The following is a 13,597-nucleotide window of genomic DNA, read 5'->3' on the forward strand; positions in this document are numbered from 1 at the left end:
TCCTGAGCCAGAGTGACCATGCTTGTAAAGATCTCGTGAAAAGGAATTAAATTAAAGTCATATCCAGGCATGGCAGTACACGCCTTTAATCCCAGGAGACTGAGGCGTGTACGTCTCTGGGTTCAAGGTCAAGCCTACAGAGTAAGTTCCGGGACTACCATGCTTAGGCAGTGAAGGCACGTAAAACAGAAAGTTGATGAAGATGTAATAGAACAAGGGGGCCATGTTCCAGCCTCAGACCGAAGCAGAACTTGGCAACTCTGGCCTTGGGGCTCTGCCTTTAGAGTCAATGATGTAAGGTGTTATGGGGACAATTGATGCTGGTTACCTGGAGCTAAGAAATCAGCAGTGATTAAGAGGACATCACTGAGCTGAAATCTTCTGCGAAGTGTTTTCTGAGAGCACGAGGAAGCTGTGTTCCAGAGACAGACGCAGTTGGACTTGGTATTAAGGGGGCATGGAGAGCAGCTGAGGCTTGGCGCTGTGAGAGGTCAGGAAAGGAATTGGGTGAAGGTACCATATTGGCAGTTGAAGGCCCAGGACTGAAGGGATCATGCAAAGAAGCTGAGGCTTGACACCGTGAAGACAGCCTATGAGGAGGCTATTGGTCAAAGTGTAGCTTAGTTGCAGTGGAAGACCCCAGCATATTGGAGATGCCAGTACTGTGGGATGGCCACCAAGAACAGCAGCAGCAGTGGAGTGGAGTCAGCCAAAGCCTAAAGTGTTACATAGGGCAGAGCTGGAGAAGTGACCCAAGACCTTTGGAGGAGTCAAGAAGATTATGTGTGAACCCCAGACACATTGGAACAGGATGCCGTGAAATTGAAGTTGCCTTGGAGACCCCAAAATGTTTGAGATGCCAGAGCCATGACATATCTGCCAAGGAATGCTGCTAACAGGGGGTGGAACCAGCCCAAGAGAAAGAAGTGCGTTTCTGTCATCAAAGCTGAAAGGAACTGGAGATCCGAAGAGTGCTTTAACACCAGACATGGAGATGCAGCGTTCACAGTTGGCCCAGTGGTTTTTGGTCTTGCTTTGGTCCGGTATTTCCTCACTATGACATTTGGAATGGTCAGTGTGTATCCTGTGCCATGATAGGTTGTAAATCTGCGATCTGCTTCTTTATATTGATTCTATAGGGGACTACAGTTAAGAGACTGCATGAATCGCAGAAGAGACTTTGAACTTTTAACACCTTTGAGATTGTTATAGACTATGGAGGCTTTTGAACTTGGATTAAATGTATTTCGCATTTTGTTATGGCTAGGTATGGCCTGTTGCAGGTATCTGATCATATGATGAACCCCAAGATGGTGAACTGGAAAAACCCATTTCTTATTGAGGTGTGGTTCAGCCCTAGCACATACCTTTAATCCAAGAGTTTTCTGTAAACGGGATTGAATAAAAGCCAACTATAGTTCGAGAGGTAGAGTAAGCACTCAGTTGACAGGGAGTGAACATAAGGGAAAAAAAACCCCACAGAGTGTGGAGGACAAGGAGGAAAATAGAGAGACACACAGGAAACAGGAAGGAGGAGCACTTAGTTTGAAGGGTTTTATGACAGTGTGGAGGAGAATGACTTTTTCCCTCTAGGACATCAGTGAAACAGGAAAGCTAGCTGTGTTTTTCTGCCTCTCTAAGCTAACAGGCTTTCACTCCGCCATCACCATCTGCCTCCTGAGTCTTCATTAGTCAAGTCAAACTTATGGGATTTTGTTTTATAAAAAACAACAATGGGCCCCTATAGACCCATGTGTTTGAACATGGGATCCATGGATTGGAATGTGGTGGTTTGAATATGCTTGGCCAAAGGGAAGTGGTACTGTTAGGAGATGCGGCCTTATTGGATAAGGTGTAGCCTTGTTAGAGGAAGTCTATCACTCTGGAGGCAGGCTTTGAGGTCTCATCTATATGCTCAGGTCTGGCCAGTGTGGCCCTCCTCCTGGCTGCCCTCAGATGGAGATGTAGACTTCCTGGCTCCCACAGCACCAAGTTTGCCAGCAGCCTGCCATGTTTCCCACTATGATGATAATGGACTGAACCTCTGAGCTGTAAGTCAGCCCCCAATTAAATGTTTGCCTTTATAAGAGTTGTCTTGGTCATGGTGTCTATTCATTTACGGTTATAAATGAATGTCTTTTGCAATGTTGAGCAAGCTTTAGCTCTTGTCCAGTTATGGAAGCTGAGTTCTGCAATTGGACGCATAGGACTAGAGTTGGCTATGTGGCTACTTTGGAAGCATCAGCAAGTGGGCGGGAGTGGGAGCCAGAGAATCAGAACGAGCCATGCGGGGATAGAAGGTGAGGGCAGCGAGATGTGCATACGTCGCTTCGGAAAACCACAGCTTTCAGGAACGGATAAAGATCCACCGGAAGAGTCAAGTGGTGGCACAAGCCTATAATCCCAACCCTTAGGATTACAAGTTTGAGGTTAGCCTGAGTTACGTCACGAGACCCCGCCTCAGAGCAAAAGGAAGGATTTACTAAAAGCCTGGGAAAGAATCATTAGCGACAGAGATGGAAAAGGAGAGAGGGGGGCTGTGGAATAAGCAGAAGAGGTCTTGGAGCTGGAAAAGGCTCGCAGTTCCAGGTGGTACAGAGAAATGAGGAAGATATAGACTAGGGTGACTATGTAGAAATGGGTTTGAGGGGCTAGAGAGATGGCTCAGTGGTTAAGAGCACTGACTGCTCTTCCAGAGGACCTGAGTTCAATTCCCAGCAACCACATGGTGGCTCACAACCATCTGTAATGGGATCTGATGCCCTCTTCTGGTGTGTCTGAAGACAGCTACAGTGTACTCACATACATAAAATAAATATTTTTAAAAAAAGAAATGGAACCACTGAACTGAGAATAGGACCCCCGTTGAAGGAATCAGAGAAAGAACTGGAAGAGCTTGAAGGGGCTTGAGACCCCATATGTACAACAATGCCAAGCAACCAGAGCTTCCAGGGACTAAGCCACTACCTAAAGACTATACATGGACTGACCCTGGACTCTGACCTCATAGTTAGCAATGAATATCCTAGTAAGAGCACCAGTGGAAGGGGAAGCCCTGGGTCCTGCTAAGACTGAACCCCCAGTGAACTAGACTGTTGGGGGGAGGGCGGCAATGGGGGGAGGGTGGGGAGGGGAACACCCATAAGGAAGGGGAGGGGGGAGGGGGATGTTTGCCCGGAAACCGGGAAAGGGAATAACACTCGAAATGTATATAAGAAATACTCAAGTTAATAATAATAATAAAAAAAAACTTTTCAAAAAAAAAAAAAAAGAAATGGGTTTGAGAGAACAGAGCTGAGGGTTTTTGTTATTTGCTTGGTTGTTTGTTTTGGGGGGTTGAGCATCTATGCACCATGGCTGCCAACTGGATAACTAGAATGGCATCTTGAATGGCAGGTGGATGAGCGTGTCTCTATGTCTTAGGAAGGACAGGGGAGAAAGAAGAGGCAGAGGAGGAGGAGGGGGAGGGAGAGGAGAGGGGAAGATAAGGTAGTGGAGACACGACTATGGGGCTGACTGTGTTTCTGGCTCCTGTAACCACGACAGTGTTATGTGGACAGCCAGCCCTGGGACGGAGAGTGGAGAGAAGAATCTCGGATGTATCTTTACATTTGGAGGTTACAAATGGAACAGGCACGCGGGCCTTTTAGAGATCAAGTCCCAGCTTCATGACCCCGAATCCTGTATCTCTCTCCAAAATTTGTTCCAGGCCACACCCACCTTCGCCATGTCAGTCCTGATGTTGAAACCCTTGACAAAGGCATCCCCTGAAGTGATGGGCTGCTCCCTGGTCAGCATGTTGAAAATGGACGTCTTCCCAGCTCCATTGAGGCCAAGAAGGCCAAAGCATTCTTTTTCTTTAACGACAAAGGACACCTTGTTCACAGCCAACAGGGGCACCTTCTCTTTATAGACCTGAGCGACACAGGACAGAGATGCAGAGAGGAGGCTGGCAGCCAGCAGCCACTGCACGCCCAACCTAGCTGCCCCTGGTGACCCAGCCTCAGTCTACCTGCTCCTTCCTACAGCTCTTGCATATTGTCAACATTGTTCTTGGAGGTACGCCGCCTCTCTTTGTCCCTGAGCAAGTAAAACTCGCTGATGTTGCTGAAGGCTTTTGTGTTTTGTTAACCACCAGAAACTGAAGGGAAACGTGACTAAGAAACTTGCAGGGGGCGGGGCGGGATTCTATAAATGTTTAAAAGACCTTTCAAAACTCTTCCTAGGAATCTCAGAGAAACTTAGGAGGCTCCCTTTAGTTTCCAGAGTCCTTATCACTTGGCCACTTGGCACCGCCATAATTGTTGTCTGGATACAGGAGAGGCCATGCTTGGTATGCCTCTTCCGTTCTTTCTCGGGTTTTTAGCAAGCATGGCTCTCATCCCCTCCTGCCTCAGACCCTCCCTTTACCACGGTGATCACAGCAGAGTACGACAGTCTCTGTCTCTGGGTGAGAATGATCTCAGGTGAGCCTCATTCTTTTTTTTTTTTTTTTTTTACTCTGGAGCTGAGGACCAAACCCAGGACCTTGTGCTTGCTAGGCAAGCGCTCTACCACTGAGCTAAATCCCCAACCCTGAGCTTCGTTCTTAACCAGAGAGACCTCACTAAGTCTGTCTTCCCAGAAGCCCATCTGCCATTGCGCACAAGCCACAGGTTCATCGGAAGGTAGAGTCTGTGTGTGAAAACCAAGGCACAGCGCGGTGGTTTAGATGGGCATGGCTCCCATAGACTCACGTGTTTGAATGCCTGGACCTTAGAGAGGGACACTATTAGGAGGTGTGGCCTTGTTGGAGGAAGTGTGTCACTGTGGGGGGTGGGCTTTGAGACCTGCTATGCTCAAGTCACACCTGGTGTAGCACACAATCTCCTTCTGCTGCCTTCCAATAAAGATGTAGAGCTCTCGGCTCCTCCAGCTCCATGGCTACCTGGATGCTGCCATGTTTCCCCGCCATGATGATAACGGACTAAACCTCTGAAACTGTAAGCCAGCCCCAGGTAAATGTTGTCCTTTTTAAGAGTTGCCATGGTCATGGTGTCTCCTCACAGCAATGGAGACCCTAACTAAGACACAGGGCATATTCTTGTAATCAGGGCATTTAGGAGGCGGACGTAGAAGAATCATGAATTCAAGGTCTATGTAGGCCACATAGCAGGACCCCGCCTCAAGTCAGACAAACAGACAAAGGAGCAAAGCTAAGTCTAACTTTACCTTTGACAATTCTTTAACGACAAGTGGACTTTTCTTTATCAGTGTATCCAAATGATACTTGATGTTTTCTGCCTCTTCTAGAACGTCTTCATCTTCAGCCCCTGTTACATTCAAGAGCATCCTCTACATTCCCAAGACAAGGGTAGAAACGCGAGATTAGAAGACAGAGCTTGACTAGGGTCAGAAGGGATGGGGCCCTGAAGATCCTGTGATAGTGCCCCTGTACACACCACCACCGTGACCTCAGGAACAACGTAGACGTCTACATTTATGGTGGCTTGACTATGCTGAAGTGGGCGGTCAAACCGCACAGTGTCAGCTTCTGAGTAGCACGAGTTTAAAACCCAGAAATGTTGAGATAGACCAAAAGCTCGTCTCCTTCAGTTTCCTCTGGAGACCCTGTCCTCTCGAAGATATCATACCCTGAGCTAACAGAGCAGATCTTCCTCTAGACTGTGCACAGTTCACTGCAGGGGCATTTCATATGGTGAGTTATCCTAGCGAGCTAGGGTCTCATCCCTAAATACAGCCCAGTGATCAGTATGTGGAACGGGGCCTCAGGGGCCGAGTCAGATGCTTCTCCTCCGCTGTAGTCCCTAGGCATGGGCTGATACCTCTCTGCCCTGAGATTATGAACAGATGGCTGGATGGCCTCAGGGACCCCTCTGAGATGGAAAACTCAAGGTGGCTAAAGAACACAGGAAGGAAGCTTAGAGCCAGAACTTGGCCTGTTCTTACATGACTTAACCCCAGTTAACTCACCAATTTTTGCTTACAAAAGAAGCCAGAGAGCCTGGCTTTCAGTGCACAGAATGCATTGGCTTCAGTGAGGAAAAGCAGGGTGATGTACACAGGTCCCAAGATGGCCAGGGCTGTCAGATACTTTCCTATCCCCAGAGATTCCCAGGCATAGATGTTCTTTTGGACCACATATCCTTCTACTAATAGGAAACAAGCAGATATTAGCACACTGATTTGGAGATTTTCAAAGGCATTCCTCATCTCAAATATAGCAAGGAAATTCACATAGTAACAAATAGTACCAGAGAAGCATCATTGTTACCATCGCTTCCACCATACCCTAGCCCAGGGGTGGAGAAGAATGCTTTTGCTCCCTGCCTCCAACGCTTTGTAAAAACAATGCAAGGAGCTGAGACCTGTAAGTGCAGGTCTGAGGAAGCTAAGGCAGGAGAACTGCCATAAACATGAGAGGAGTGTAGGATACTTAGCAGCTCACAAAAGCAAAGCAGCAAGACAAACACCCAAAACCTTGAGACTAAATAGGGTCATGAACCCTGGGGGGAAACTTACTACTGTTTTTCTGCTGAATGAATGTAGCGATCAAATGACTCCCATGCCCATAGATCACTGCACTGCCCAACCCTGGTCAGAGAAGGTTCTTTTTGCAGCAGATGATAATTAGCACCGAATCCCACACTCTGCATGTTTGCAAAGAGAAGCTTTGGAATGCTCTGCCCTAAATGAAACGTCTATGTGATTCCCTTCTCCTCAAGGCTCAGGGATCTAAGCCAAAGATGGGGCAAGGAAGGCTGTAAGAGCTGGAGGTGGTGGGTGGATAACTGCAAAGAAACTGCGTTTTCCAGGAAGAGGCTGTGATAACCTGCACAAGATCTCCACAAGCTCAAGCCAGACAGAATCCGGGCACAGAGGGGAAGTGGGCGTGAAGTCCCACCCCTAATCAGGAGGCTATTAGTAACTGTTGGGAAAAGGAAAGTGAGTTCCCTTCAGTGGAGTAACACTGCACATCAACTACACTGGGGCTCCATGTTCAGAAGAGAGCAGCCGACACAAACTGGACTCTATCCTTGTTTGTTTGTTTGTTTGTTTGTTTGTTTGCTTAAGAGAGGAAGAAACTGAAGTTCAGTGGTTATGAAACGGGAGGATCTGGAAGGAGTTGGGGGATGGGAAAGAGTAAGATTAAAATATTTTATGAAATTCTCAAAAAATAAACAAAAACATTATTTAAAACAACAAGAAGAGGGCTGGACAGATGGCTCTGTGGATAAAAGCACTCTCCCATAGGACCCTGGTTTGGTTTCCAGCAGCCATGTGGCAGCTCGAAACTGCCTGTAACTCCAGTTCCAGGGATCTGATGCCCTCTTCTGGATTCTGCAGGTACTACATGCATATGCTGCACAGACATACACCCAGGCAAAACACCCATAAAGTGGAAACACCCATAAAGCTTCTTTAGAAAGCCAGTTGTGTCTAACGGTGTTTTGTTGGAGCAAACATTCCAAGGAGTGTGTTCCTGAAGTGGATACAAGTAGAAAGGCATTTTACTAAAACAGATGCAAAGGAAAGGTTTCGCTAAAGCAGACAAAGGTGAAAGGATGTTTCACTGAGGCAGACTCATAAAGAAACATTTAGCTGAAACAGACACAAGTAAGAAGATGGTTTGCTAAAGCAAGCACATAAAAGGACGTGTATTAAAAGATTCTTCACCAACAACATGCATGTATTGGTTTGCCTTACATGCATTGATGAGCTCCATTTGTTGTGACTCCGTAGAGAGAAACAACCAAAAAACTTCTCAAGAGGTTCCTGTGGCTTCTTGCCCCTTTTGAGGACTCAGAGGACCCGCAGGGCGATGTCAGCTGACACAGACTTCCGTGAAGTTTTGCTAAGACAGACTCGCATACTGAGGCAAGACACATGGTGAGGCAAGACCCATGGAGGACATGTGATGTTTGGAGGGAGCATAAATAGGACTCCGCAGGGGCTTGGCTTGCACAGCTAGCTTTGTGGCATTTCTTGGTCCCGAATCTTTGCTGAGAGACACACAGCTGAGAACTTCTCCTGGTGTCCCTGGTGCTCCTGGTTCCTCCTGCTGACTCATGCTGATTCAGCTGAGGCCGCGCTGTCTCCCCTAGGTTGTGCCTCTGCTTTTGATTGGTGTTTGCTATCCCAACGCTTCCAAACTGAACTGCTGGTGTATTCATAAAGTATTTACGAGGAGAGCCAGCTGCTGCTGCAAAGTCCTAAAACCTGAACTGCTGGTTTCCGGACAACACAAATGGGGTTTGCTCCAAAAAATAATTTCTAAACAGGTCCACTTCCCCCATATCCTAGTAACCTTTCTTTCCATTCACTCTGGTGGGTGATGGGCTAGAAGGGAGGCTAAAGCAGTTAAGAATCGTCATTAAAAGTAGGTTTTAAAAAATTAAAATGTGTACACTACACACCCATACACATAAAATAAAATAAGTGAAAAAGGAGAATGCAATAAAAGGCGTTTCTCATTCTGTAGTATATAAATGCATATGATTTTTGCCAATTTAAGAGCTTGAAAATGTAGCTCAGTGGTAGAGCATGCTAAGTATGTTTGAGGCAAAATTAAAAAAACCCATCAATATTAATAAAAGAGACTTCCTTGTTTATATAACATCTATCTAAAACACAAAACGCTTCCGTGTTTGATTGTCCATTCAACCAACAATCCCCTTGCAAATTAACTGGCTGCTTACGTAGAAAGCTTTCAGGAGACTTGGAGGTTACCTCAGTGGCGAAGGACTCGCTCAGCATGCAGGGGACCCTAGGGGTTGCATCCAGCATTGCAACATCGAACCAAAAATCCAACTCTTTTTATCTGATCTGCCTTAAACATCTGTAAAGATGTGTACTTAGAAATTATACAATAAAATCATGTTCACCAAGGAAACAAAAGAGAATGACGCAGGCAGTGAAAGTTCTTTTCCACTTCCTTAAACGTGGCTTGGCTCTGTGCATAATTAATCCTTTTTTTTCTAAACTTGTTTTTATTATGCAGTGTTGGTGCTCCAACCCAGGGCATCATGCATGCTACTCAAACCACTACTGAGGTGCAATTCCTACGTATTATCTCGTTAAAAATATTATACTAGCTGGTGTGGTGGCACATGCCTTTGACTTTGATCCCAGCACTTGGAAGACAAAGGCAGGCAGATCTCTGACTTAGAGGCCAGTCTGGTCTACAGAGCAAGTTCCAGGAGAGCCAGGGCTACACAGAGAAACCCTGTCTTGAAAATTAAACAACGAAAAATTGTTTTATGTGTATGGGGGTTTTGCCTGCATGTTTGTCTGTATAATGTGTGCGCTTGGTGCCCACAGAGTCCTGACAAAAGCATTAGGTCCCCTAGGTCCCCTAGGATTGGAATTAGACAGCTGTTGGTCACCAATTGGCTGCTGGGAATTGAACTCAGGGCTTCTGGAAGAGCAGCTCTTGATGGCTGAGCCATCTCTCTAGTCCTTAATTTTTAAAATTACATTTATTTACTTACTCATGTGTGCATATGTGTGTATGCATGGGGTGGGAGGCACATATGCCACAGCACGTTTAGAGATTAGACAGCTCTGTCTTCCCCTTCTACCAGGTGAGTCCCAGGGATCAAACTGGGTCATCAGGCTTGGCAGCAAGCCCCCTTTCCCACTGAACCATGTCACTGGCCCACATACTAAAATGGATACCTTAAAATGGAAATGGAACTGTCTTCTTGAGTCCTACACAAAATTACATAGTGCAGTGATGATCTCTCTGTATTCATAGGTTCTATAGCCATGGGGTTCAAACAATGGGAAGGTGGAGATGACAAAAATTCAGACAATAAAAACTGTATTTATACTAAATATCTATCATTTTCTCCTTGTCATTCTTAAATATAGAATAACTACTACTTACATAGCATTTACACTATATTAAGTGTTTTAAGAAATCTAGAGATAGGGGTTGGGGATTTAGCTCAGTGGTAGAGCGCTTGCCTAGTAAGCGCAAGGCTCTGGGTTCGGTCCGCAGCTCCGAAAAAAAAAAGAAAAAAGAAAAAAAAAAAAAAAGAAATCTAGAGACAATTTAAAGTATGTGTGAGCAGACTAGGATATAGCTCAGTGTAGAACAGTTGCATAAAATGCACAAGGCTGGGGTTGGGGATTTAGCTCAGTGGTAGAGCGCTTGCCTAGGAAGCGCAAGGCCCTGGGTTCGGTCCCCAGCTCCGGAAAAAAAAAAAAAGAAAAAAAATGCACAAGGCTCTTGATCTTAGATCTTGAGTGTCACAGAGGGCGAAGGGGGGGAGGGGGATGAAGGGAGGGGGATGGAGGAGAGGGAGAGGGGGAGAGGCAAAAAGGGACAGAGAGAGACAGAGAGATAGAGAATGTGCAGAAATGCACAGCTTATATGCACATGCCATGTCTTTCCACAGAAAAAGGTGAGTGCTGCACGGAGCTATAGGCCGATGGAGTAGCACATGCCTGTAACTAGGTAAGTCTTTCCAAGTTCAAAGCTAGCCTGGTTAAATAGTGAGTTCCTGAACAGCCAGGAATACATAGTGAGACTCAGTCTCAAAAAGACCAAATTAAGCCAGGTGGCAGTGGTACAATCCATTAAACCCAGCACTCGGGAGACAGAGGCGGGGGGTGGGGCAGAGGGAATCTCTGAGTTCTAGGCCAGCCTGGTCTACAGAGCAAGTTCCAGGACAGTCAGGGCTACACAGAGAACCCTGTCTCAAAAAACAAAAGGGGGGAATAAAAAGAAAGAGAGGTCAAATCGTATTATATAAACCACGGGGGTGAGAATGTTCTCAGCACACTTCCCTCATAGTACTCACAAACATCATTGCAGTCAATGTCACTCAAGTTCTTAGCATTGCAAAACTTTTTTATCTCAAAGTTGTAGTACAAGTTGGAGAAGGCCATTCCCAGGCAATGTCCAGGAAATATTAGGAAAATATGATCCAAGGTGTCTGAGAGCTCTGTGTAGCCAAGGTCTGCAATGAGAATAGGAAGCACTCATTTCACTAGCACAAAGGCGAGAGGCCATGTCACCCCTCTCCTCAGTCACTTCTGGACTCCAGTCGTCTACTCTCAGGCCTCCAGACCAAACATGGGTTCCCTGACTCCTGGTGTTGACTCTCCCTCCCTCTGTTCATTCAAACTCTAAGCAGTGAGAACGTTTCTTTGCTTAGTTCCTTCGATCTGTCACTTCCAGAATCTAGAGAGCACCCCGTGTCTGAGAAAGTCAGAGACGGCATGGCTCCTGGGGCTGTGTGAGCAGAATGGGAAGGCAGAGGGGAGGGGTGTGGGTTGGAGGTGAGCTGAGCCTGACCAAGCAGGGATAGGACCCAGCTCTGGACTTCCCAGGGTGTTTACTTTCCCTGTACTGAAGACTGAACCTAGGGACTCACACACGCTAGGCCAGCATTCCACCATATCCCCGGCTCCAGAGTGCCATCTTGAAGTCAGACAAGGAGTATAAGGTCCCTTCCTCCATGGTTTATGGAGACTAAACTGTCATGAAGGGTCCCTTAGATGAGAGGACAACTAGGACAAGTCCCCAAAGAAAAGAAAAGAAATTGTAAATCAAAATTTAAATACAAGTAAGGAGGCTGCCTGGGGCTGTTCTTTCAGAGGACCTGGGTTCAATTCTCAGCACCCATGTGGCAGCTCATAGCACTCTGACTCCAGTTCCAGGGAACCTGACACCCCTTTCTGGCCTCTGTGGCTACCAGGCATGTAAGTGACCTACACACAGGCATTCATGCAAACACTTACACACATAAAATGATGTTTCTTAATCTTAGGTGCAGGAATGTTTTGCCCGCATGCAGGTATTCCCTAGAGATAGAAGAGGGCATTAGACCCCCTGGGACTGGAGCTACAGACATTTGTGAGCCACCATGGGGGTGCTGGGAGTAAAACTGGGCCCTCTTTTTTTTTTTTCTTTTTTTTTTTTTTTTTTCCCCCCGGAGCTGGGGACCGAACCCAGGACCTTGCGGTTGCTAGGCAAGCGCTCTACCACTGAACTAAATCCCCAACCCAAAACTGGGTCCTCTTAAAGAGTAGCCTGTGGGGGTTGGGGATTTAGCTCAGGGGTAGAGCGCTTGCCTGGGAAGCGCAAGGCCCTGGGTTCTGTCCCCAGATCCGAAAAAAGAACCAAAAAAAAAAAAGAGTAGCCTTTCTTCACTGCTGACCCATTTCACTAAGCCCCGCCCCCCCAGATGAAAATTACTTTTAAAAATAAAGAAGAACGTGGGAGGGAAGGGAAGTCCATGTGAAGGCATCGTGGGGCAGAAGAGACGCTAGGCAGTGAAGGGCCTTCTGCTCTTACAGAGGACTGGAGTTTGGGTCCCAGCACCCAGGTCAGACAGCTCACAGACCACTTGTCCTGTCCCTACAGCTCTCGGGGGCCTGATACCCTCTTCAGTCCTCCACCCCACGTAGGTGTGCAGACACACAGAAAAACACAGACACAAGCACACAACGATATAATAAATCTTAATAAAAAACGGAGGTAACGAATTGGCCCTTTCGTCCAACCCTGACGCATGTTGGCAGCATAAGCACGGGGATTTTAGTTTAAAGGAAGGGACGTAACATTTTAGTGAAATGCATGGATCGAGGGTGGACAATGACTCGTGAGTATGTATTTCCACATAAACTAGTGCCGGGTTCAAGATCAAGAACATCTTTTCATCCCCCAAAGCTTGCTAGTGTGTTCTTTCCGTCAGCCCTGTCGACACCCCCCCCCCCCCGCCCTGCACCGCTCCCCCATGCTCCGAGGCAACCCTTGTTCTGATTTTGTCTCTGAGATTCATTTTGTCTGTTCATGGACTTCACTCAGGACAGCAAACTCTCCCACTCAGCGTTGTCCCCTTTTACAGCTGATCGGTAACCTACAGAGGGAATGTGACTGAGTTGTTCGTCCGCCCTCGTGCTCTGCCCACGGCAGCTGTGACTGCTTTCGCTTGGATCTCCGGTTAGACACACGTTCTTGTGGGCGTGGCTGCTGTGGCGGCTGCTGGAGGGGAGATCCCTGCTTTAGGCAAAGCGTGGGTGTGATCTCCTACCTTTCTCACTTGTGACAGTGACGAGGACCACAGGGCTGATGCTCAGGAAGGTGAGCATTGCCACGAGCTTCACGCACCCGCTACCAGGGGTTTTAAAAGAGAAACTGACTGTGTAGACCAAAGGGATGATAGCCCAGCCGTACAGCATCATTATCAAGACCACCGCCGGGATGCTCTGGGGGTGTGCAAAAGCTTCTTCCTTGTACCAAAAAAACACCAACTTAAGAGAGGGGAGGGGGAAGAATTTGGAAAAGTCAGTGAGGGTCCACGCCAAGTGCTGAGAATACAGTGATTTCAGTGTTAAGTACTTTATGTACTCGTGGGGGATGGAGCCATTGCTCGTGGGAGGACAAAGGACCATTCTCTAGGGTGGGTTCTTCCCGCCACCTTTTATGACCCAGGGATTAAACAGGTCACAAGGCCCGTGAGCAAGTGCCTTTATGGGCAGAGCTATCTCACAAGCCCATGAGCTTAGGTTTTTAAAGCAAGGCGCTAAGAAACCTTCACAAGCTAATGAGCGAGCCCTGAGACATGCTCTCGGGGAGCTGCCC

At 47.1% G+C, this 13,597-nt stretch overlaps 1 protein-coding gene across 7 annotated transcripts in view; it reads right to left on the minus strand.

The window, feature by feature from the left end:
* Abca17 (ATP-binding cassette, subfamily A (ABC1), member 17) overlaps positions 1-13,597 on the minus strand; it is a 94,498-nt gene that overhangs the window by 13,041 nt on the left and 67,860 nt on the right. For 2 of the 7 annotated variants that reach the window (XM_087570190.1, XM_087570191.1), the window contains exons 22-26: positions 12,877-12,997; positions 10,809-10,967; positions 5,974-6,152; positions 5,212-5,334; positions 3,721-3,915 (exon numbers count right to left, since the gene is read on the minus strand). In XM_087570190.1, coding sequence (XP_087426316.1) covers positions 3,721-3,915; positions 5,212-5,334; positions 5,974-6,152; positions 10,809-10,967; positions 12,877-12,997 — 777 coding nt within the window. 7 annotated transcript variants of the gene reach the window in all.

This window comes from Rattus norvegicus, chromosome 10, assembly GCF_021556685.1.
Source record: "Rattus norvegicus strain SHRSP/BbbUtx chromosome 10, alternate assembly SHRSP_T2T, whole genome shotgun sequence".
NCBI lineage: Eukaryota > Metazoa > Chordata > Mammalia > Rodentia > Muridae > Rattus > Rattus norvegicus.